Source organism: Lipophrys pholis (genome assembly GCF_963383615.2).
Source record: "Lipophrys pholis genome assembly, chromosome: 22".
NCBI classification, from domain to species: domain Eukaryota; kingdom Metazoa; phylum Chordata; class Actinopteri; order Blenniiformes; family Blenniidae; genus Lipophrys; species Lipophrys pholis.
Window position 1 is genome coordinate 5,705,478 of NC_137644.1, and position 24,375 is coordinate 5,729,852.

Genomic DNA, 24,375 nt, shown 5'->3' on the forward strand with positions numbered 1-24,375 from the left:
CGCCCACTGGAATGTTCCCGTTCTCCCATTGTTAATGTTCAGATTCTTCTCTGCTGCGTGTCTGTGTGGTTTCATTCCAAAAACCAAACAACAGCGCCCACCAGTGGCCAAACATGCTAATTACATTATTTTCGGTGTTTCTGTCGTTTCCATCGAAAAGGAAATCCTTTTCAAAACGCCAAACTTTTCTGGAACCGAAACACAAAAACGACATGTTTACACTTGAAACGAGACTCACTTTTAATATCCTGCTTAGATGTTGATCTTATTTATTGTTTTCCTTTGATACTCTGATGGACCAATCTTAACATTTAAATATCCGATCATTTGTAATCCGATTTCAGATCGAAGTCTCAGCATTTGAATTTGCAGAGTCTGGCTTTATTTTCTCGTTATGACTTCACTTTATTACCCATTGATGAAACTAAACTTTTCGGCGATTCGGACCCTCTTTTTGTGAAAGGCCTTGCACCCTTTACAGACGCGCGGTCCGGTCGGATTCGTACTTGCCCCGAAACGACCTCGCCCAACAATAAAACATGGTTTCATTGTGAAGCATCAAAACCTTTTAGAAGAAGTTAAGAAAAACCCTTCATGTTGAATAGCGATGTGATGGAGTCTTTTCCTTTCAGGTTCTCAGCTGTGATACATTGACAGTTGTTTTTTTTGTTTTTTTAGGTTCACGCAGTCGGTTTCTGGGTTGTTGTTGTTTTTTTGTTTTGTTGTTGTTGCACTGAAAAGGTTGTGTTGAAAGGGAGTGCAGCTGTTTTGATTCTGACCTGCATTTCCTCCAGAAACGCACCGTGGTGTTTACAGCAACAAGCTCTTGTGACGAGGCCCGTTTGGACGACGCTCCCGGTGAAAACACAGGCGAGGGGAATTAATCACACCATGACTGAAGTACTGAAGAAATGATTTTAGGATCAACAGTGTTTCCGCTAGCTTTGGAAGGCCCGCTCCAGTCATTTGTGGCCTTTGGGAGTTGACGTCAGTTCATGTTTCGCCTGCTAACATGACGCCTCCCGTAATATTTCCCTCCTTTTTCTTGTGGAAGTGACAAATAATAACGAGAATATTAAGTGGTTTTTTTTTTTTTATGCTAATGCACTGTTGTTCGAAAAATATTGAGTCTTAGGTGTGAATTTTAATGCTTGAATATGGGAAATGGGGACTAAAGATGAATGATTGAAGGCCTTTTCCCAAATGTTTTTCAGAAGGAGGTTGATCTTCTACAGATAAATGCATCGTTGATGCATCAATAATGGACCTGTTGCTTGGTTTGTGTTCGCGCAGCTCCCGGAAGGTGTCAGATACTAAAATATGTAGAAATGTAGAGAAGTTTCAGGTCCTGCACGCTGCAGCGTTAACTCCCTTTCTTGCGCTCGACAAAAAGAAATAGGACGATCCATTTGATTTGATTTGAGAGGGAGGAAGACTCATTATCAATAATGTATGATCCCATGTGATCATACGAACAAGCACTGTTATGTAAGTTACTAGTGGTAACATTAAGTACTACTTTACTCCTGTACAGTCAATCCCTTGTTAAAAATGGATTGAGGAGGTGCAGAAGCAGCTTTCAGCAGTTTGTTTTTGAGAACGATCCGCTCTAAACATTACCAATGGGAGACATTTTAGTGGACGGACGACCAACTTGGGTTGTTATAATGGCGACTGTCAAAATAAAACGACCAAGTCCCAGGAGAATATGGGCTGGGAGTCATGACACGACTGTTCTGATTGTCCCTCTACTGAGCATTTGCACACAGACTAGTGACTACAGCCGTGGTGTACCTCTGTCCGAAAAGTTGTGTTTTCAGTCTCTGATCACCGTTGGCATGTTAGCAGACCCCAAAACACAATGTTATAGAAATCTTCACAAATGTTGCATTTTTACCAGTATGAAGACTTAGAAATTTAATTATTTCATATTATTCTTCAGCACTGATTTAAAAACTCCTGTAATCTAGTTGTTAAGGTAGAGGTGTGTGTACATGTGCATTTGTCCGATTGTGTTTGCAGGCGTTGATGATGAACATTTAAAAATCCGCAAAAACCTGAAGCCAATTGCAATTCTTTTGTCAGATTTTACGATTTGTTTTGGTTTCCGCGGTGTCTAGTATTGCTGATTCGTAGGATCCTTCTGTGGTTTTTTTTGCAGAGGAAGAAAAAAAAAAAAAAAAAAAAAACCGAGACAAGTGAAACGCATTTCACTGGCGACCACGTGACATGCATGAGTGTTTTTCCCTCAGATATATGTGTGTGCGCGTGCGCGTCTCCTCTCATTAGCGCGCGGCGGCGGCGCGCGGCAGCTCGTTAGTGCAGAGCTCGCTGAGCGCCGGGGCACCGGTGCAGCTTCATTAGCCACTGTGACATTTATCTGATCGTTTCCCCGCGTCGCATGTGCCTGCCACGTCTCCATGGCAACCACACACACATGCATAAAGCCAATCATAGAGCCACTTCTTTCGGGGCTGGTTCCCCCGCTCCATCAAAGCGGGCCCTCCCTGCACTCTGCCGCAGAGAAATATTGATAATGAACATGAAGCGTGTTGTGTGCGGCGCGTACCGGTGGCTGTTATCCCAGAGCTCCAACCCAAGGTGGGTGGAATATTGCTTATTGTAAAGTTCAAGTGAATCACAGGCAATATCACACTCCCTCGTTTGGCTCGTGCCGAGGCCCCCGGGAGCCAGTTACACTCGCTGTAAGTCAGTTACAGGAAGGAGAAAGGGAAAAAAAACAAGTGAATGTGTTTCCAAATAAATCAGTCGCTACTGAATGCCACTCGTTTAGTTTGAGTCACTAATCCGCTTCGCACCGACGGTGACAGAATCAGTTACAGGTTGGGATTGTTGTCGGGAGTGGCGGGGGGGATGGAGTGTGTGTGTGCATGTGTGTGTGTGTGTGTGTGTGTGTGTGTGTTTCCAGGACCCGTGTTGCATGATGTTAATAAGGGAAACTCGTTCCGTGGTTTTAGTGTCTTCGTTTGTGCACAAGCGTCACTTATTGGTCCATTTCAGATACAAACTGTTCACCAGTCTGTCTTTAATCCTCATGATGGAGGAAAAGCACTTTAGCTTTTCTCATCGCTATGCTATGGTATCACATAATCATGGTTCCTCACAAGTACTTCATTATTATGACTTAGTAGCTCATAATGTTCCCGTTTTTACCTCTTTATTCTCACTTACTACTTCGTAATTGCAGATTTTTGTGGCGTCATTATGACTTAGTATCTCTTGATCTTGAACATTTGCCTCATTACTCTGATATAAAGTTGACTATATGTCTCATTAGGATGATTAACTCACTGCCTCGCTCTATTACTTTGTTATACTGGAGCTTTTATCATAATATAATGACTAAGTAGTTCATTATGTTGAATTTCCACCTCACTGTAATGACTTAGTCTGTTGTTAATTTGCATTTATATCACATCATAATGACTTAGGCTCTATCCAGTGTTGATTTACTCCCTCATGTTCACCTCACATCACATTTTTATGATTTGGTGCTTTAGCGTGACGTGGAATCACATCACTGGGGAATTGCTGATGTTACATCTTATTATTATGGCTTAATATCTCATTACTGTGACTTAATTTCCTACAATGACCTTTGAACTATGTATGATTGATCTCTATAATGATTTAGTGATTAATTAACCTCTCACATCATGTTGAGTTGATGTCAAATCATCACGAGTTATGTCATTTAATTTGTGTCTCTTTACTCTGATTCAGTTTCCCACTATGAATTATTAATCGGTTATATTGACGTTGTATCACATTGGTAGAATTAAAATCTTATGATGACTCCGGCCCCGTTTATACGACATTTTCAATTGAAAACTTAAAACTTTCTTTGCGTTTTGTGTGTCTGTTCACACAACAATGGCGCTTGGAGACACTGAAAACGATTTTCGAAAACGTTGCTACTGCACACGCGCGCCACGGCCGTAGCAAATAGTCCCTTGTGTGTGTGTTACAAACGGCGCCAACTTGTGGCATCGCATACTAACTGCACCATTTTTAATGTTCCTGCCATCTCCGTGGTAACCGACATCGAGATGTTGGCGCGCAAACACAAAAAGGTTTGATGCGTTTTCCATTTGAAGTGTTGTCGCGTGTCGACGAGGCTTTCTCACGACAAATACTAATCACAACAAATACTTAACACGTCATTGTAGTTTGTGTTCTCGCTCAGGAAAGTCTAGTTATGTTGTTTTTCTGCCTTATTATTGTGTTTGAACATCTGACCGTGTTGACTTTATATCACATTCTGATGATTTAGTATTTTTCTATGATCTGATCGCTCACAATGTTGATGTTGCATCTTGTTATCGTGACGCTGTATCTTATGATATTGAATTATTACACCATTGCCGAGACTTTGTACCTCATTATCATGACTTATTACTGCGAAGCAATAACTTATAAATTAGGATCTTTTTCTTTTTAAAACCAAGTGGTAAAAACAACCTTTCAAGCTTTCTTCGTAACAACTTTGCGTCCCCCTCGGTTAATCTCACACTACTTGAAGCGTGTTACCTCCAGAGCGCGGGGCCTTTGATATTGTACTTATTGATTGTGCTATAAATCACAAAATGACAACATCTCATATAAAAATTATCAAACTATTGCCAGTCCACTCACAAAATAAACAACTTTAAAAGTTACTCTGGACGACCACGTCTTGTGAAAGAACCCCATGTAATTATAAAGTTACGATATTAGATCGTGTTGCACCATCTTCAACATTTTATTACTTCTTTGTTTTTTGCATGAAAGTCATGCAGCAGTCTGTCAACGTCCGTCCACGTGAGGAGGCGCGACTGTCCACTTCTGTCTGTGTATGTGTGTGTGTGTGCGTGTGTGTGTGGCGCTGACCTTGGTGGCTGCACTCCCTCGGGGGGGGGGGGGGGAACTGATGTTTCTCACTCTGCTTGTCAACAAGATTAGTTCCCCTGTGGGACCGTTACACACCCTGCAAACATGCTGCCAATGAGAAGAAGTGTGTGACAGCTCGGCCCTTTCCACAAACTCACTGGGGTGTGTGTCTTTGTGTGTGTGTGCGCGATGCGGTGGTGTGTCTTGTCGTGCATGTGAGTGTGTGTGTGTGTGTGTGTGTGCGATCCAGGGGTTAAGGGAGTCAGAACGAATGTGTGTTTTAGAGCAGAAACAGAAGGGAATAACAGAGGGGAGGATCAGCGCAGCCGGGCTGAACTGCAGCCTATGCATGTGTGATGGGTGTATATGCATGTGTGACGCGTGTACGCGTGTGTGTGTGTTTGTGTGCGTGTACGGCCGCTTGGTTTTTCCGAGAGCCCACGCTGAGCTCCGAGCTGTGTTTACTCCTTTACCTGGCTCGTCTGCTTCGGTCCCCTCTCTCTTTTACCTGCCTCGCTCATCCCCTGCTTCCTGTTTGCTCCCCGCCGTCTGAAGCATGCGATCCTCACCTGGAATGACTGCCGGCCTCCAGCTGTGAGCAGTGGGAATAGCAGGCGCTTAATGTTGTCCCATGTAGCTCATTCCTCCAAGTGTGGAGGCTGTTCTTTTGATGTTCTTTTTTTTTTTACAGTTCTCCAGTGAGGCTGTGGGTTTAGCTTGAGCATTCGGCAGGTTATTCGGCTTGTAACTATAATGCTAATCCATGAGAATTGAGATATCAGCACGTGCAATGCGTCATCAACGTAAATGGGTGTTTCCATGCTCTGTGCATTCATGCGCTGCAATTTATCGCGATTGATTCAGAAAATGACAATAACGTAAATACATTAACGTCATTGAATAAGGGCCTGTTTTGTTGTTACCGCAAGACAACGTTCTCACGTTCACCCTGTTCACACAGCACCGCGAAGTGAAACGTAGCAACGTTTTGAAGACAATGTAGTTTTCATGCCCGGCCACTAGTTGGTGCCGTTTGTTTCTGTAATGAAACCACACACGCGTCTAGAGAACAATACACTATAAATGTTAACAATGGGAGAACACGGACATTCGTATGGGCAGACGACCAAGTTGAAGTTTTGTTACGGGACCCAAATGTGCAGTAGCAGCCTTTTCAAAATGTTGCTTTCCCCCCCCCCCCCGTTTCCACGGAGACAGAGTCGCAGCATTTTCGAAAAGTTGTGTTGCTCCGAGCATCGTTGTCGTGGAAATTCACAAAATGCAACAAAAGTTTTGCGTTTTCACTTGAAAGCGTTGTCGTGGGAATAAGGTTGAATTTCCTCGGTTGTAATTTGACACCAGCCTTATTGTCGATCAGCTTGCGGAAGCAGACGGCCATGTAATTCCATCCGGTTGTCTGAATTATTGTCCGTCGTTTCAAACAGTTGAAACATCTCGTTTGGCTCTATAGGCTCGCCTATAAAGTGATGCAGTGACTGTAAAAAAGATGATGATGTATGAATAAAGAAATAATCACAAGGACATTTTATGGTCAGCGTTGTGCAGCAGCAGCCAGGTTGAATAGGCCTGCTGTCTAATATGAGTGTGCAGCGAGGGACTAACATCCCTCAGCAGCTGTTTCAAAGACCCACACAGACACGCACTCGCACGCACTCACACACACCTTTTTTTGTGTTTTTTTTGCAATCTGGATAAGCACAAACACACACACACACACACACACACACAAACACAGACTCTGAGTGTGGATCAGCCCTCAGTCACGGCCCTGTGCTGCAGGGAGACCGGAGTGATGGAAGCAATAGTTAAGCCATTAAGGCAAACAATTGGCTCAAATTGAGAGGGAGAGGGAGGGATGAAGAGGAAGAAGAGGGAGGGGAGATGGAGAGGCTGTGGCAGGAGTGGATCCACTCAACGACTTAATCCGAGCCCCAGGACACTCTCCTGCTGAGCTTCACACACTTGCACAAACATCTACACACACACACACACACACACACACACACACTGAAGCTCTGTCTGCCTCCAATAACACCTTGTCAGTCTTGGCCACAGGGGCGATGGAGGAGCTGCTCATTCCTGTAGAGTTGGGAGAGTCACCGACTCCCAAGCACCTCGGGGAGAAGACAGAGCATGCAATCTGCACAAGACAGCTCTGTGAGCATTCGTACGCCTTATGGCCGCTGGTGTGAAGCTATTCATTGTCTTAGTGGGCAGAGTTAGCCAGCACAGGGCGGACAGTGTCCTGGACAAGGGAAGCGCTCCTCCTCTGACACCGGCTATTGTATAGTCTCCCCCCCCTGCGCACTCGCTCAATCCCCACAAGCCTCACACAAACAGCCAACAATGAGGGATTGTCTCCAGCTCTTATTCCTGCGTACACACACACACACACACACACACACACACACACACACACACACACACACACACACATCGGCTTAGTGTCTGTCAGAGGGCGAAGGCATGACGAACCCGGAGCTCATCTCGACACTGTTTATGCCTCTAAACATCGGCCAGTGATCGGGGCACTTTTACTGGCCACTTTCCTCTCCCTGCCTCCCCTCGTCTCTCCCCGGAACCGCTGCACTCGGGGCTCCCTCGGCGGCCCAGCCCGCGAGATTTATCGGACAGCTTAGCGGGGAGCGGTTATTGCCCTGAGGACTGTTAGCACCGGTCTGGCTCGTTGACTCCTTCTCCGGTTGTGGCGTTTTTATTTGACATGTCCTTTAAGTCCTTTAAAGAATTGGGCGTTTCTGCCGAGCGCCTCGGCTCTTTTTGCAAGAGATGGATGGCCCGCGTTCAAAGGTCTGCTCTCCCCTCTCCTTCTCCTTCTCCCTCCACCCTTTCCCTCTTTTTCTCGCCTTCTCTCCGAGCTTCACAGGCTGGTATTAGCGTTGTCAGCTAACCGAGCTCGGGATTTGGCTTTGTTTTGTGTTTCGCCTCTTAAGATAATGCCGTTTCTCTCTCCTGCCGAGAGTAACAAAAGGGAAAGTAGAGCAATAAAACAGCACAGCTATTGACTTTGGTTTCATTAAATTGGTTTTCAGCCATCTTAAATAGACCACAGGCCTTGATGACAGGGGTGTGTGTGTGTGCGCGCGCGCGTGCGTGTGTGTGTGTTTGTGTGTGTTTGCAGCCATGTGCAAACGTTTGTCCTCAAAAACATAGTCACGCTTTTCCCCGTGCATGCATGCGTGCCCGGGTGCCGTTTTCATCTCCGTCACGGCCTCACTGTCGAAGAAAAGGCTCGAGTTAGCATTCCAAACGCACGGAACCGACAAGTGTGTGTTTTGTGAAGATAAGTGTCGCCGCTCCGCATTGAAAAGGGGGCGAGGAAGCTCCTTCACCTCTGTTTCGCACGCGTCCCAGACGTGGAAGTAGAACCAAGCCCCCGAGTCCTGGAGGTGGACCGTCCCGGTTCTGCCGCTAAAACCTCGGCACCAAAACAAAACCGAGCGCTTCGTATTCATGCGTGCAAACGCGCCGAAACAAAGCGAAGTGGACGCTCCCTGCACTTTTCTACACACTCCACACACGGATCTCGTGTCAGCAAGCACAGCGGAGGCAAACGGACCCGCGCAGCTCTACCTTTTTTATTGCTGTAAAATAGTGGCGTGAAACCCGAGTTCAGCCCGGGTTCTTCAGCGCGGATTTACAGACATCCTGAATAAGATCCGCGGCTCCAGCGCCGCAGTCGGAAATCCACGTTGAGCGTCGCAGTGAAATGTCAGTTTGCCGATGTGTCGGGTCAGTACATATAAAAATTGCCAGCTTGGAGGATATCAGTCAGTAAAAGGCTGAATTGAAAGCTGTGTCGCCCTGTAAGGAGCTTCTAAGGCACCCAGGAGAATTTTATGAGTGTGGCTCTTGCTGAGTTTTAGTGATGGTGAAGCTTTTCAGCTGTGTTATAAATGAAAATCTGGGGCCAGACTTTCTCCGCTATAAAATTTCTGTATGACACAGATACTTGGGTCCTTATAAAAAGATATTGCTCAAAATGTGCAGTTTTAATGGCTCGGATCATTGTTGGCAATGGGAAAGGTCAAGCATGCACTTGAAAAAGTCAAATATAGATGAAATATTCCATTTTGAAAGAGAGTATAAGGATGTAATTTATTGTTTAAAAAAAACGGTCTCTTATTTGAATATGAGTTATCTTTGTCAAGCCCCCTGATGGTTGAGTTCCTCTGGTGACTCTTCTGTCCTCAAACCTAGAAAAGGAAAGGGTAACAGCCTCGATTGGGGTTGTCAAATATAAAGCCCGTGGGACAAAAACCGGCCTGCAGGAGGCGCCAATCCGGATCAGGAAACGGCCAAGCAAATTTAAGCGAATTTATTAAGTGTGGCGACACAACACATCGCTGAGACCCGAGCTGAGATGTCGGTGATGCTGCCACGAAAGACAACAAACTGGCGTGGGCCTCAAAGCCACGCTGTCAGGGGGAGTTTGTAAAAACACCCAGAATGCAACAGCGACAAGAGAAGTTTTATCTTGCACCAGAAAGTGTCATTAAATGTTGAGATCGTGGTCATTGAACATCGTAACTGTTTGGTTTTGTGAATCTATCGACATTATCATGACGTATACTCTGCGCAACAACAAAGAAAAAACTTTTTAAATTTGTTTAATAGGTTATTACGTATGGCTCTATTCTGCCAGTCCGGCCCACTCAAGATGAAATTGGGCTCCTGAACTGTACTGTTGTTTGACACCTCTGAGCCAGATGTTAACACAAAACGTTAATGAAAGAGAACGAGGGAACGAAGCTCGTTGCAATCCCACAATGACTCACTACCACCACCCAGTGTTCAAAACCGGCATTGCCAAAATCGTACATACTGTACCTTTAAGATGTTTCTTCCAGTTTAAAGTGTCGCTAATGAAAAACATCAGAGCTGTCTACTCCGTTTCTGTCTACTTTCTCACCCCAGACGATTATTTCCAAGCAGAAGGACCCGGAACATGTGTGAATCCTACTCAAGTCGTGTGTTTGCATTTTCTCCCATGCAAATTGTTTCTGTCCTCCGAGAGCCTTCCACCTTCAGTTTTAGTGTTTGTGAAAAACAGTTCAGATATGAGCTGAAGGAGGGGATGTAAGTGCTCTTAGAGGATTTACAAAATCCTCATTTTATTGATCTCGAAGCCACCTTCAGCCCCGGGGGTCCCGGCCCCTTGTTTTTATTTAACTAGTGTTGCTGCGCCAGTTGTGTTTCAATGCAAGAGAAGCACTGCGGGGTCCAAGCAAATACGTTTGAAGGATTTCCTGGGTTGTTTACGCTGCCGTAAGGTCGCGCGAGGTTCCTCCTGAATGAGAAGCAACAAGGCTATACTTTGCACTCTTCTTCTTTGAGTCCGTTGTGTAATTCTAACCTCGCGCAAATAATATAACCTCAACTTCTAAGTGCGGCGGTTATGATTTGTGATGCTGCTGCTTGGAGAGATTCAGTCTAATTTTGACAGATGAGGTGAGGGGATTGGCTTGAGTTCAAGATTATGTCACATTGGGTTTGATGGAGAGCGGTTCGGTCCAAGATTGCTGAAACGATGAGGAAGATTGGAAACCGGGACCGCGAACCTCAAGTAGCGCCATCGGTATTAACGTTCTGCCTTCTTCCCAACAGTAACGGCACGGCCGGAAAGATGAACGGGGCGTTGGAGCATTCGGACCAGCCGGATCCAGACGCCATCAAGATGTTCGTGGGCCAGATCCCGCGCTCCTGGTCGGAGAAGGAGCTGAAGGAGCTGTTCGAGCCGTACGGCGCCGTTTACCAGATCAACATCCTCCGAGACCGCAGCCAGAATCCTCCACAGAGCAAAGGTACCGACACACACACACCGCGACGGACTTCCGTCTTCTCCGACACGATTCACATTTGTTTTCTTCTCTCTGCTCGTCTCCTCTTATTGCATTTATTTCATGATTATCCCCTCCGCACTACCTTTGGCCCGCAGACATAGGAGCTCATTACGTCAAACTTTTCCAATGTGATGTTGATAGTTTTCCCAAAGTGAACAATTCTGTGGCAAATTGAGACAAAAAAAAACCTCACATTCACACATCAAATACACTCAACAGCCACTTAATTTCACAGTTTATTGTTTATCCATGCATTACTGAAGGATCCCAGAATAACACACACACACACACACACACACACACACTAATGTGATCCTGTGGAAGAGAAACTCTGAACTGCAGGTTCATTTTTAAGCTTGTAGTTTACAGCAGACTGTCAGTGGTTCGCACTGCCGTATCACAGTGAGCAGTCCCGGGTTTGATTACGGGCTTTAATTAAAATAAACGTGCTTGTTAGGTCTATTTGATGTAGGTGTGATACTAATGTCCATTTCAAGTGAAAAGTTCATCGTTTTTTAGTTTGTGTCTGAGGGAAGTGTCACGTTTACACAATTTGAAAACGATGTCCATTTACACGGAAACAGCAGAAACGTTGAAAATAGTGTAATTAGTATGCCTGTCCACTAGTTGGCGGCGTTGGTTGTTTTTGGAATGAAACGTTTTCTAAAAGTTGCGTTTTCTCCTGTTCCACTGAGACAGAGTCGGTGTGTTTTCACAAAATTCCGTTTTTTTCAGCAGTTCCCATGGAGACGAAGCCCAACCATTCTCGAAATGTTCCACGTCGGGAGCCATTTTCAAAAAACATTCGCTCTCCGTGGCTCCGAGCACCGAAGTTTTCCGTTTTCACTTGAAAACGTTGATTAAATGTGGCCTAAATCTTTTAATTCCACTCATTTCCACTTCACCGTTGGGTATGACCGCACGGTGACTCAGCGGTTAGCGCTGTCGCCTCGCAGCTAGATTATCCACGGTTTTGAATCTGTTGGCAGTGGAGTTGTGTGGAGTTTTGCATGTTATCCCTGCACCTTGTGCGTGTTTCAAGCACTCTGGCCTTTTCCCCACACTCCAAAGACTCCAATGTCTGTAGCCTGGCTAAAATGCTGACTGAGTCCACATCCATACAGACAGTAACGCTTATCGTTGCCACGCTGAGGCGCGCAGCAGTCGGCAGCCCAGGAGGCCGTCACACCTATTTAGTGGGGGAGCAAAGTGATATATGTGCAAAATTACACAAGCAAACACATTTTTTGTGCACCATTTAAAGACAAAGACTCGCCCTGCCAGGCTTACACAGTCAATTGTGCGAAACTGCATGATTCGCAGCTATTTTCTCCCATTCCCTTTCTTTTTCTCCTTCGATGAATTCGTCAAGTGTGAGCGCAAACAATAGAGACAGCAGCAACCAACGGGCAGACAATAGCGTTGCCATATTAACAGGCATCAACCGGAGTGGGGGCTGATGACACTCCTGATGAGACCCGGAGAGTGGGAGGAAAGTAAAGAGAGAAAGAGAGAGAGAGAGAGAAAGAGGGGATGACAAGTGAGCGAGACGCCGAGCTTGCATTCAACTGTAAAGCAAATTTCAAGAGAAGTTTCAAAGTGTCACTTGAAACGCAGGATGATTGAAGCGAATGAAGCCGGTAAACACTGCTCTGGGAGGGAACGTTTGAAACTACCTGCTGAGGCGTCACACACACCAACAGATCCAGTGACACACGAGGTAGCTTTTATTTATTTTTTCTATATATTCTGTTTCCACACGTGACTTTCGTGAGGGTAAAGGTCATCGGTCTATTTAACCTCTCTGATGTGGCTCCCCCGCAGCTTTCACAAAGAGGAAATAAGCATTTCAAATCGCTTAAACTTTGGAGAAAAACAAGACAAATTTTGTAGTCTGTGGTGACAACTGTGACATTTAAATGAAATGAAAGAACAGCACATACTTTTTTACACTCCGAAACATGCGTCATGTCTCACGGTGTCGCATGACCACTGACTTTAGCTGCAGGTGACCAATATTTCAAGTTTCCAACAATGGATGAATCCAAAGAAAGTAGAGTTTCATTCAGGCTGCTGATGGTGCTGGTTTACCTGCTTCACCTGAGGAGAGGACTTACTCAAACAGGTTAACGTACCCACATTGCCTCGTGTGAATGGTGCATGAATGTTGGTGGTGGTCGGGGAGCCATTTGGTGCAAAATGGCAGCCACGCCTCTGTCAGCATGCCCCTGGGTAGCTGTGGCTACAACATGGCTTACCATCACTGGTGGGACTGGTATGAATGAATAATGGTCTCTGTACGCGTTTTGAGTCAGTGCGAAAGAAAGCGCTATATAAATCCAAGCCATTATTATTAAATGGCTAACCAGTTTAAAAGAAATACGTTTTTTGGGGTTGTTTTTTTTAAATGCTGAAAATTATGTAGTTTTCATGTTGGGCCACTAGTGGGTGCCGTTTTCAAAAAGTTTCATTTTTACCCTCCGGTGTCGGCTTAGCTCATTTTGTGCGAATACATAGGGACTCATTGTGATGTAGTTTGGGAAGTATCATGGATTTACTCTCAAATCTTTGCTACCAAATAATTCAAATGAGTGTTGACCTTTTTTCTTTCTTTCTTTCTTTTTTGAATTTCAGTCCACAATATTTCTATAAATCTCACCACAGAGAGTTCCCAGAGGATGAAAATACTGTTGGGGGAGAAAAAAAAAAGTAATCAACATGCGTGTAAATGCACTTAGCATGTCATAATTGGAAGAAAACTGCACTTTCCATGCAACACTCAAAGCCCCATGCGAATAAAACCAGATTTTTCCAGCTTATTTCTTGCTCCTGGACCTTTCGGGATGTTAACGCAGTGAGAAAAATAAAGATTTTTATCGCGCAAAATGTTTCATAAGGTTGCAGTTATATTGGAAATTGTTTAAAATTTTCCAGCTATTCATAACTTCCTGTTATGATCTGCTGTTTTTGTGTGTGTGTGTGTGTGTGTGTGTGTGTGGAGTCAACAGTGCTGCACAGTATGTTGTTAGTCGTGATGTCAACATGCATCATACATATTGGTAAAGACTGAACTGCGATAAATGGTGTATCAATGCATTGTGCAAATTCAAAAAGACCAAAAATGACGTTTTGGCTGGTGTGGACAGGGACTGAGTGAAAGTGCCTTGGTGCCTGTTCACACTTGTCTTTAGGGCTCGCCAGTTGTGATCACATCACCCCAAACGCACGTTAACGCCAGGTGTGAACGAGCCCTCGGTTTTTTTGGGTTTTTTCGCACCGAAACGTCGCCACATCCTTCAGCCTCCACTCAGTCCGCCTGTTTTTACTCTTTCTCTCCCTTCCTCTGCGTGTTTCTCTCGTTCCGACTGAGTCATTGGAGCTGATGAAAGCCTGGAGACAGAATTCTGCCAGCACTCGAATCAACTCGGCTTTTTTTTTTTTTTTTTTTCTTTTGCACGACGACACACTCGTCTTTGTGTTTGTGTGTTGTTAGCCTTGAGATGACTCCGTCTCTCTCTGTCTTCTTTCTCTCCTCCGTGTCTGCAGAGGATGGGGGAGGGGGCGAGGGGGCGAGGGAGGGGGAGACACTTTCCCGCCTCCCGCCGTCCTTCAGCTCCCTCAAATCTCCCGCTCCATCTCCACTACCCTTGAAATGAGTTGTTTTTGTGGTTGATGAGTCAAGTGTATCACTCATCAGTGGGAATACAGCACAGACACCTCGCCGCTCAGGCCTTTTGATTCTCTGCCTCCCTGTTTTACCGTCCCTCCGCCGCGCACCGAGCGGCGGCGTATGAAGAGGAAATGTAGCGTTAGATCGGGCTCTTACCGGCTTTGTTCACGGCTGTTGTTGTTTTCCCCGCCCGGCCTCGTCTGCTCCGGCTGAGCCACGAGGAGCCGCGACGGCCCACCCTCTTGAAATTTCCCCCGCGTCAGGAAAAACCGCGGCTCCTCTTTTTATCCCCCCCAAATGTGTTTATTTGAAATTAGCGACGCTGTTGTTTGAAAAGGATCGCGGCCATTTTGGGGCAAATGAGCCCGCTCTAGTGCCCCGGCGGTGACCCACCGGCACTCCCCCCCCCCCCCCCCTTGGATTTAAATGAGTTTGTTAATCCCACCGAGACACAAGCAGCTGAGAAAAGTTTCACAGCTACAAGGCAGTGCAACTTTTTCCCTGCTTGCGTTTTTTTTTTTTTTGCATCCTCATTAGCTAGCATTTCAACAACCGCGAGTCCAAACAAGAACAGCAGCAACAACAAAAAGATGAAAACAGCACAACATGGTGAACAATAAATGATGGCATTTGGAATTTGGAAAGTGGAAGTTAACTTTGGGATAAACAGAGTTTGTCTGACACGATGAACTTTAGTTCAGGGGCACCAAACGTCCCCTTTTGAAATGTTTGATATTTAGGGTTGGAAAAATACTGTTTTCTTTGGGGATTTTTTTTTTTTTTTTGGGACTCAGTTAAACATGTATTTAAAAGGACTGGCACTCCACCTCATATGGTGTAGAGTTTGCACTTTCTCCCTGTGCGCGCATTGTTTTTGGGGTTTTAATGAGCCTCACCACGATGAAGATACAGAAGATGAATGGATGGAAACTTTGCACAGAACCCGACTTCACTTTGTTGCGTGCGAACTTAATCCTGGTCATGCAAACAATCAGAGATAAAAATCGAACAGACAGACGGCAGCTCTAATCTGCCCACAAAAGGCCAGAGAGTTCTTTTCTCACAGGAAAAACTTGAAATTTGGAATCAATATATTTACATGGACACAGAAAAACTCAGAACTACAGATACGGACATTATTCAGAGCTTTATTCTATGATTATTTTGTCTAAGACTTGAAAAGAGAGCCTCAAGTTTTCTGTTAATATTTGATTTCACAATAAAAGTGACTTAATATCCATCATGATTCAGTTTTGTTCAAGTGATTGTTTAATACGCTGTGGTTTAATATCTGTGGTTTTGGTTGTAGAGATTTTTTTGTTATAAAAATGAGAAGGCACACTTTCAACTAATAGAAATGATCATTTCAGTGTATATGTTGAAGTGTACATTTTATTTCCCTTACTGTTTTTTGTTCAGTGCCTTGTAAGCTTTGAGATGAATCCCAAATAAAAAATTCGGAAAGTTTTTAAACAATTTTTTTATTAGATTTCCTCAATACATGTCTTCGAAATTCTGATTGACCAAAACCTTAAAACAGAGGTGTCCGAACTATGGCCGGCATGCCGAGTTGGCCCCGTTTGCACAACGATATTTTCAAGTGAAAGCAGAAAACTTGCTGAAGGTTTTAGAAGTCCGTTTCCATGACAACGATGCTCAGCGTCATTGAAAACGCCCGAACTCTGTATCCGTGAAAACCGCAAATTTTTTGATTTCTGCTACTGGTCATGTGGACCACGGCCGTAGTAACTAGTAGTTGTGCACATGCTCAGTAGATGGACAATAAGAACAATGTTTCCTCCGTCATGTCACGACTCCCAGTCCAGATTCTCCTGGGACTTGGTAGTTTTATAGTTGTCCAACTTGGTCGTCTGTCCACTAGAATGTTCGTGTTCTCCAATTGGTAATGCTTAGAGCCCATTCTCCTCCAGGGAAAAAAACAAACGACAGCACCCACTGGTGGCCCATCATGTTAACTGCATTTTCAACATTTCTGCTGTTTCCATGTAAATGGACGTTTTTGAAGTTTAAACGTGACATTTCTTTGATCCAAAAACGATGCGTTTTCACTTGAAATGTTGTCGTGTGAAGAGAGCAGGATAATGGAGCATAGGCCCGTCATAAAAGTGGGCGGAGCTTGAAGAAGTTATTCAAGGCTGAAATGTTAGAAAAACAAAGTGAGTGAGATTTTTCTTGCATTTTGACCCGGGTGTGTGCGCGTTGACGCCGCGTCCGTGCATGTTTGTGCTGACTTGGGCAGTCTGGGGAATATCGCGGCGCTACTCTTGGTTTAATGTGTTTGGAGTTAATAACCAGATGAGTGGATGAGCGGGGGTGGGGGGGGGGGGGGAGGATGGAGCAATTTGGCATTTTGTGCTGAAAGAGGAATAGAGATGGAGGGAGAGATAAAGAGAGAATGAGACAAAGAGAGCCAGAGGGGTAAACAGAAAACGGTCCTTTTGCTAAAACACAACCTTAAGCGCCGTGACGGGTTTGTTGCCGTGTGTGTATGTCTGTGTTTTGGCAGGGGGGGATGTGCTGTGTCATTTATCTTAATGATACAGCATGGCCCACACACACACATATACACACACACACACACACACACACACACACACACACACACACACACACACACACACACACACACACACACACACACACACACACACACACACACACACACGGGTAGTTTAATGCCTTCATTACGTGGCTGCCTCCTGCACACAGGAGTCTGCACGTGACTCAGCATGTCAATAATTCAAAAAAAATAAATAAAAAAGATGACGATGTAAGCCAAGAGAGGCTGGGGTCTTTGGAAGCAGCAAGGAAACGATTTCATTTTTAACAAGCATGACATTACAGCTGGATGAAGGCGGTGGCAGCCTGAATGATTATTACATTTTCTATAAAATCATGATTAAAAAGCCGTTTTCCGATTGCGAGGGACACAAATTTTACTCACTATTGACGAGAAGGGGATCGCAGACTTTTCTTTGCGTAACAGTGATGGCTCTGACTAACACATTTACTTCATTAGGAATGACTCTGCTGACAGCGAACTGTCATTTTCTGTTTATGAAGGTACCTGAAGGAACATTCGGGGCTTTGTTCCTGTGGATGAATAAAAAGATGGATAAATAATGAGTGTCGTTGGATAATTTATTTTCAGAAATGCTTTATTCTAAAGAGAATGACTTGAAATTTGGAAAACAGTCTGAAAGTGTAAGCTCGCCTGGCTTTGTCAATGCCAAGCCTTTTTTTTAACGTGTTACTGTCTAGTAGTTAAATACCGTATAATATGGACTAAAGGTCACAATTTTTGAGTTGTTTGACTCGTCATGTGACGTCTGTGACTTATTACTCTTTTTCATTTATTTCTTTAGCTGCTCATTTTACTTTTATTAAGGGGGAACAAGAGAAAAGTGGAGAAATCATTAGAAACAAGGCTATTTGTGGGTTAAAGAACATCGCCCAGAGCTGGGGAAGAAATTGAGACTAAAACACATGAATACACCAAAATCAATGTATCTCATTATCCAGTGTGATATACATGTTTATTTAATCTTCATGATGGATTTCTTGATTTATGCTACTTAAAGTCAGGTGACTTATATTACAGGAAATACGGTAATTGAATTTAACACGATGAAGTTCCATCTCACTGTTTTGTTTAGGGGGTTTTTGTGTTATAATATAAGTTTGCTGATGATTGTAGATCCTTGATCTACGAATTGGATGAACCGTTGTCGTAGGGAGTAGTGGAGGAGGATCCATCTCAACTGGAGGCCTGAGGGGTTTCATTAGACTTTGTTCCCTGATAGCAGAATCAAAATGTACCCGATCAGTCCTCGTTTCATCTCCTGAAATGTCATCTCCGTGGCTAAAAGAGGAAGTGGATCCAGCGAAGATTTGGGAATTAATTGGTGGCCTGGCGATAAACACATGCGGGCAGATTAGAGCGTGTGATTTTCAGTCACTGCTCAGATCAAGAATCTCGCCGGCCCGGTTCACTCTGATGCCGCCGTCGTCCAGAGACCCGCCGTCCGTCCAATGGCAGGCAGCCGCTCGGCGAGCCAACTGTATCCTCGCGCTCAGCTATGGCAACGGCGAGCGAGAGCTCCGCCGTCCAAGACAATTATCTGCTCTAATGGATTCAGTTGAGACGGGGCCGACCTGAGACGGAGGCCTGATTTATTCCATTCTTTCCTAAAGCAGAGCAGCCAATTATATTGCCTTAACTAGACGTTAGCTTTTTTTCGCTGGCTACCCGGGCCCAATTAGAGAGCAGCTGCAGGTGGATTTTAATGGGGGGAGTGTGTGTGTGTGTGTGTGTGTGTGTGTGTGTGTGTGTGTGTGTGTGTGTGTGTGTGTGTGTGTGTGTGTGTGTGTGTGTGTGTGTGTGTGTGTGTGTGTGTGTGTGTGTGTGTGTGTGTGTGTGTGTGCTCATCCGTTTTCATTCTCCCCTCTGTGTTTATGCTTTTGCATGCCTCAGCGACAGAGAGAGTTGCTCGGTTATGAGCAAAGTTGCAGATTTCTCCTCCGTCTGCGAGCACGTCGAGGTCGGCCAGAGAGCGGCTTTGATTTCCGGAAAGTGCTCTTGTTGTTTTGGTGTGCAGGCAGGCAGGCAGGCAGGCAGGCAGGCAGGCAGGCAGGCAGGCAGGCAGGCAGGCAGGCAGATAGGGAGGTAGAGAGGGAGAAGGGGGGGGTAGGTGGTGGGGGGACATTGGTGCTTTTCCACCAAAGTAACCAGTGGATTGTGTAGATTTGTGAAGTGCTGCGAGCTGGACCGGTTCCTACGTTAACAGGATTAGAACATCAGCCAAACGCCCGTCAGAGATGCAGCATTGTTTGAAGCCGTCCGCTCATCCTCTCCCTGTTTTTCCATCTGACAATCTGTTCTTTATTGTGCTGTCAAATTCAGAATGTGCTCGCTGTCATCCCCCCCCCCCCCCCCCCCCCCCCCCCCCTCACACCCCTGCTGTCACTCAGCAGCTCTTTGACACACATAAATTATACACATTAAGGTCTTTTTTTTTTTTTACAGCTGCACAGCGAGGTGGAGTACGTTCCCCTGCCACCCAGAGGCCTGTGTGAGCAGTAATTGCTGCAGAGTGTAGTTAATGTGGGTCAGCAGTTGAGTGGGACCTCCGGGGGGGGGGGGCAGAAGGAATGTGGAAAAGGGAAAAGGAGTGATGGAGGGAGAGAGAGCGATCACTGTAAGGGCCCTGGGTGGAGGAGTCATGGTGAAGCTCAACAATACACTCCCCCGCCCTCCCCCCTTCCTGCTCTTTTCTCACCCGTTTAATAAACCGAACTTCCTCGCGGCTTCAGGGGAGCGGCGGTGAACCTGGAGCTTCCAGCCAGGCCACAATCACACAATGGCGACGGCTGCTGGGGCTGCACCAGTTTGACCACGCATGTTGGCCATTGTGGAGACTTTGTGATGATGATGTTAACGTTCCAGGCTCCTTAACCTTTTTTCTCCCCGGCGTTCTTAATAAGTTTCCTAATCATATGGGAAACATCAGCAAAACTATGAAAGCTACTCATAATGATGTAGTACATATGTCAGGCCTATAGGGGGCGCTGTAATGCACGCAAAAACGGAGAAATCGACAAATCCGACAGCTCGCTTCCTAAAAGCGACTGGCATCAGGAGCAGTCATTTTGAATGTGGATCCCGCTAAAAGGGAATAAACCTCTAGAAAAGGTAAAAGGAAGGAAAAACAAGCAAAACGGTCAATAAAAGTGACAGAATAGAATAGAAAAGACTTTCTTTTACAGCTTCCCGCCACACGGAATAGAATCTAGATAAATATAATAGATCGTTAATATAGCAAATAAGTAATGAAACCTAAATAGGTAAATATGAATATATACTGTTATATAAGATATAAGCTTTATATATACAACTTCATGAGGATTGTTGGTGAAGTTTAATGTGTTTTATTTGAAAGAAATTGGTAAAAAATTGTTGTTTGAATCATAAAGGTTGGAGACTCCTGCTTTACAGTGTATAGTCCCTCATTTAGCTCTTCTCTCAGCTCAGACTCGTGCGTTTTACATCTTTCTGGACTTGTTTCTAGGCATAACCGCATTAATTTAATGATTTCCACCCGAAGTGTGGCATGGGACGCTGGGCACAGAAATAATGAAAGTCTATTTAAGTAGATTAGCAGGTCCTCCTGCTAACGTGACCAACCCATCGACTGTGTTTCAGGGGAGACCGGGATGTTCTCATTCATATTAAGAAAAAGAACCAAAAAAAAAAAAAAACCCACTGGAATGAATTAAATGTAAGAAAAAGAAAGTGAGAATTGGAAGACGGGTTGTCACCTCTGTGGCTGAGTTAATTTTCACAAAGAGCAGGGCTTAGTATGTTCTTGATGTTTGATTAAAAGAAGGTAATACAGAGCTTGAAATGCCTGAATGCGTCTCCTTAACATGCCGCCCTCGGCTCCTCTGCAGCTCTGCTGTCTTCAGCAGAGGAGTCGGGGTCGACCTGTTGTTGGAGGGGGTAGGTGTGTTGACAGAGATGTGTGGTGGGTGGTGTGGCTGGCGGTGGTGGTGGTGGTGGTGGTGGTGGTGGAGGGGGTCTTCGCTCAGTCAAAGGCCCCCTTCAGCAGCCATGAAGCATTTATGAACAGGCATCTCCCTCCTCTGCTCTCTATTCCACTCACAGCTGCTGTTTCTCTCCCTTCTTCTTTGTAAACCCCTCTGCCCTTCTTTCACATGTCCTCTCTGTCTCCTTCTCACACACACACACACACACACACACACACACACACACACACACACACACACACACACACACACACACACACACACACACACACACACACACACACACCAGCTTCCCTTCACTCTGAATGTGTGTATGCACATCTCTGGTGTGTGTTTTGGAGTGTCCCTCTTCAACAACACAAGCAGTGAATCTTCCTTGCTCTGAGCCCTCTCTTGGCCTTCAGGTAAATGTTTGTGCTGAGCGAAAGGGGGCACACACACACACACACAAACACACACACACACACACACACACACACAAACACACTTATTCAAGGTTGTCACACAGGTATGTTTATGTGTAAATAAAAAGCAAACTTGCAGGCATGTTCTTAAAATCTGCAGTTCTTCGGTGTGTGAATGTGCTGACTCTTAAACAGGTGGAAGTGGAGCACCGCGCGCGCGCACGCGCGTGTGTGTGTATTCAAGTGTGTGTATTCATGTGTGTGTGAGGTCCACTCCTCTGCTCTTTGATCCCCATCTTGACAGCCCACCACCTGGGACGATCCGCCACATGCCGCATGGCTCGCAGGCTCCCGGCTACACCTCCAGAATCACAACACACGGCGGCGGCGGCTAGCGCGGCGCTAACAGCCGACCCTCCTCGGCACGCCACACGCCGTCTGAATCACTAATGCTAACACCAAAATCTAAAGATTTTACAGGAATAAAATGCCACTGGAATTCAAATTTTTCGGTGTTGGGCTAGCAGCTAACCCTCATGCTGTGTAGTTGGAATTGCTAATCGCTAACACACGGACAAAGCTCGGACACAACTGGAATAATGCTGGAATTTCTTTATATAGTAGCAATGATAAACGCTCTCATCACTAGCTATGAAAAAAAGCAGTTTAGATGAATGGATTTTCGCAGTTGGAAAGCTACTTTACGTCAACCTTACTTAGCATGTTACAGTTTGAAGCTTTATGCTTCAGAAGATCTTCATTTTACAAGATCATTATTGCTTTGATTATTCTCAGTTGTAAATATACTAATTTCAGCATTACTTGGGACCATTATTCACCATAAGTGTTTCTACAAATAATTCATAAGAACACTTCAGAATGAATATCTATTTAGTTTTTATTGGAATGGTGTTTGAGTTTTTTTTTTTTTTTTTTTTCCAATGTTGGTACTTGAAATTAATCTAAAGATATTGGTCCTTATTTTAACTTCAAATCCAATTTTTTATCAATGTGAGCCAAGATAAAGAGGAAATTCCACGACTGTGCAGCAGTGGTTCTCAACCTGGGGATGCAGACCCCCCAGGGATCGCAGAACCAGAATGAAATCTGGACCGGACCTGGAAAACTCACTTTCATGGAATCTAAATTATATATTTTTTTCCTCCGAAGTCTGATTCCCTTTCTTATTTTCTTTGCTTTAACTCGTGAAGCTGGTGTGAAAATCATGGTGGTGAATAAATCCTGACAGCTGAAAGTTAATTTATCCTCAACCAGACACGTGACCTTCAGACGAGCGCTGCCAGACATCAGGTGAACGTGTGATGTGGTTCCAGTATTGCCATGTGTTTTCCAGAGGCTCGTTTTTCTTGGCCAAACGGGATCGTTAGCATCGTTGCCGCGATGGCAGAGTACGAACTGGAATGCTCACGTGGAGCCACGAGGGTCCGGTGAAGTGACGCTGAGCTGCTGCTACACACCGAGGGTTCATCCTGCTCGCACTCATGCACCGGCACCAGAATCACAACGCCGATCACGTTGCCGACGCCAGGCTAAGAGCCAAGCCTTCACCAGCTCCGATACCCAGAGGACACCGCAGGAAATTCGGATCCATTTCGCCCGCAGCCTCATCAAAGGGACTCGGGGATTTGGATGCTAAACCCGCTCCAGATGCTCACTGTTGGATTTCACTAAGACGCACTGCAGTGTCGAGTGTCGCGATACGGGCCATGAAACCATGACCGCTCGCTCTCACCCAGTCAATTTATGTCGGCGGGGCGCTACAGGGAGGACAACAAAGCAGATGTAAACAGTCGCGCTCCCGGATCAGCTCAGGACAAATAAACACACACTGAAATGAACAGATGAGCGAAGCTGGAAGGAGACGCCGAAGCCACGGCGGCAGAGGCTCGCGTGTGGCGTGGCCGGCGTATGCTAATGTGTATTTACCTTGTTAAGCACGTCAGCGGCTGCAGGTCAAACGCAAGATAATCACAAGTGATAAGCCGCGCTCTGTGATCATATTCTGTACTTGCTCTTTAGCCCCAAAATTCATGAGTGTCTTAATTTCCATAAAAATACATCATAACAAAGTCCACCTCAGTATCCATCCCCAGCGTTTTACACTTGACTGCACTCTAAAAAGTCCTACTCAACAAAAAATACAGAAAACATTTTGCATTAAAGCTATTTGAGTTGATGCGAGAAGATTAATGCTAATCTAAAGCAACAGCTTAAGCCTCCAACTAAGATTGATCATTGAGGTTGACTGCAAATTATTGTCCAAATTCACAGATATGAAGCTGTCCGAACGATGATTAACGATAATTTAAACCAAAAATGTGGAAAGAAAACCCCAGAAATGTCCCTACCTTTAAGGGTTTTATTGGAGTACCTTTAAGGTATACGTTGTGGTACTTTGTGGTACATTGGAGTAACTTTAAGGGCTACGCCGATTGAGTTTCTCCTCGCCGTGGTGGCACGTTGTTTTTGTTTTTCTCTCAACAGAATTTGATCAACTGAGAGTACCATGGGGCTTATTTCTTTCCTTTTCAGTGCATTTATGGAAGTGGTGGCTGGAAGTCGTGTGAATTAGTCTTGATAAATGCCACGTCTTGTTTTCCTGCAGCAGCCAGATAATCGTATCAAACATGTCACGAGGACACAAACAGGCTCCTCGCTGAGAGACTTTTTCCTCTGCCCCTGTGTTTGACATAAATCAAGCAACAGCTGCTGTGTATATGTGAGGGAAACAAGAGGAGTCACACCTCGGTGTCTGGCCCCGCCGTCCTCCCGCCGGTTTTCGCCTGACGGTGCAGGTTTGACTGAGAGCAGCCCGCAACCGCAGCCTCCCAGCCCCTCTCTACGGGGATTACACAGATTAATGAAGGCAAAGTACCCCCCCCTTTTCTACCTCGCTCGTTCTCTGCGTTCTTCGGTTTGCATGTGCAGACACAGGGCGGTG

General features: G+C 45.2%; 1 protein-coding gene across 11 annotated transcripts in view; it reads left to right on the top strand.

Annotated features, from left to right (window-relative positions):
• The window catches only part of celf2 (cugbp, Elav-like family member 2), a 235,934-nt gene that overhangs the window by 137,311 nt on the left and 74,248 nt on the right, over positions 1–24,375 (top strand). For all 11 annotated transcript variants that reach the window (XM_080491978.1, XM_080491976.1, XM_080491975.1 and 8 more), the window contains one exon: positions 10,537–10,733. In XM_080491978.1, coding sequence (XP_080348104.1) covers positions 10,537–10,733 — 197 coding nt within the window. The remainder of the gene's footprint in view (positions 1–10,536; positions 10,734–24,375) is intronic.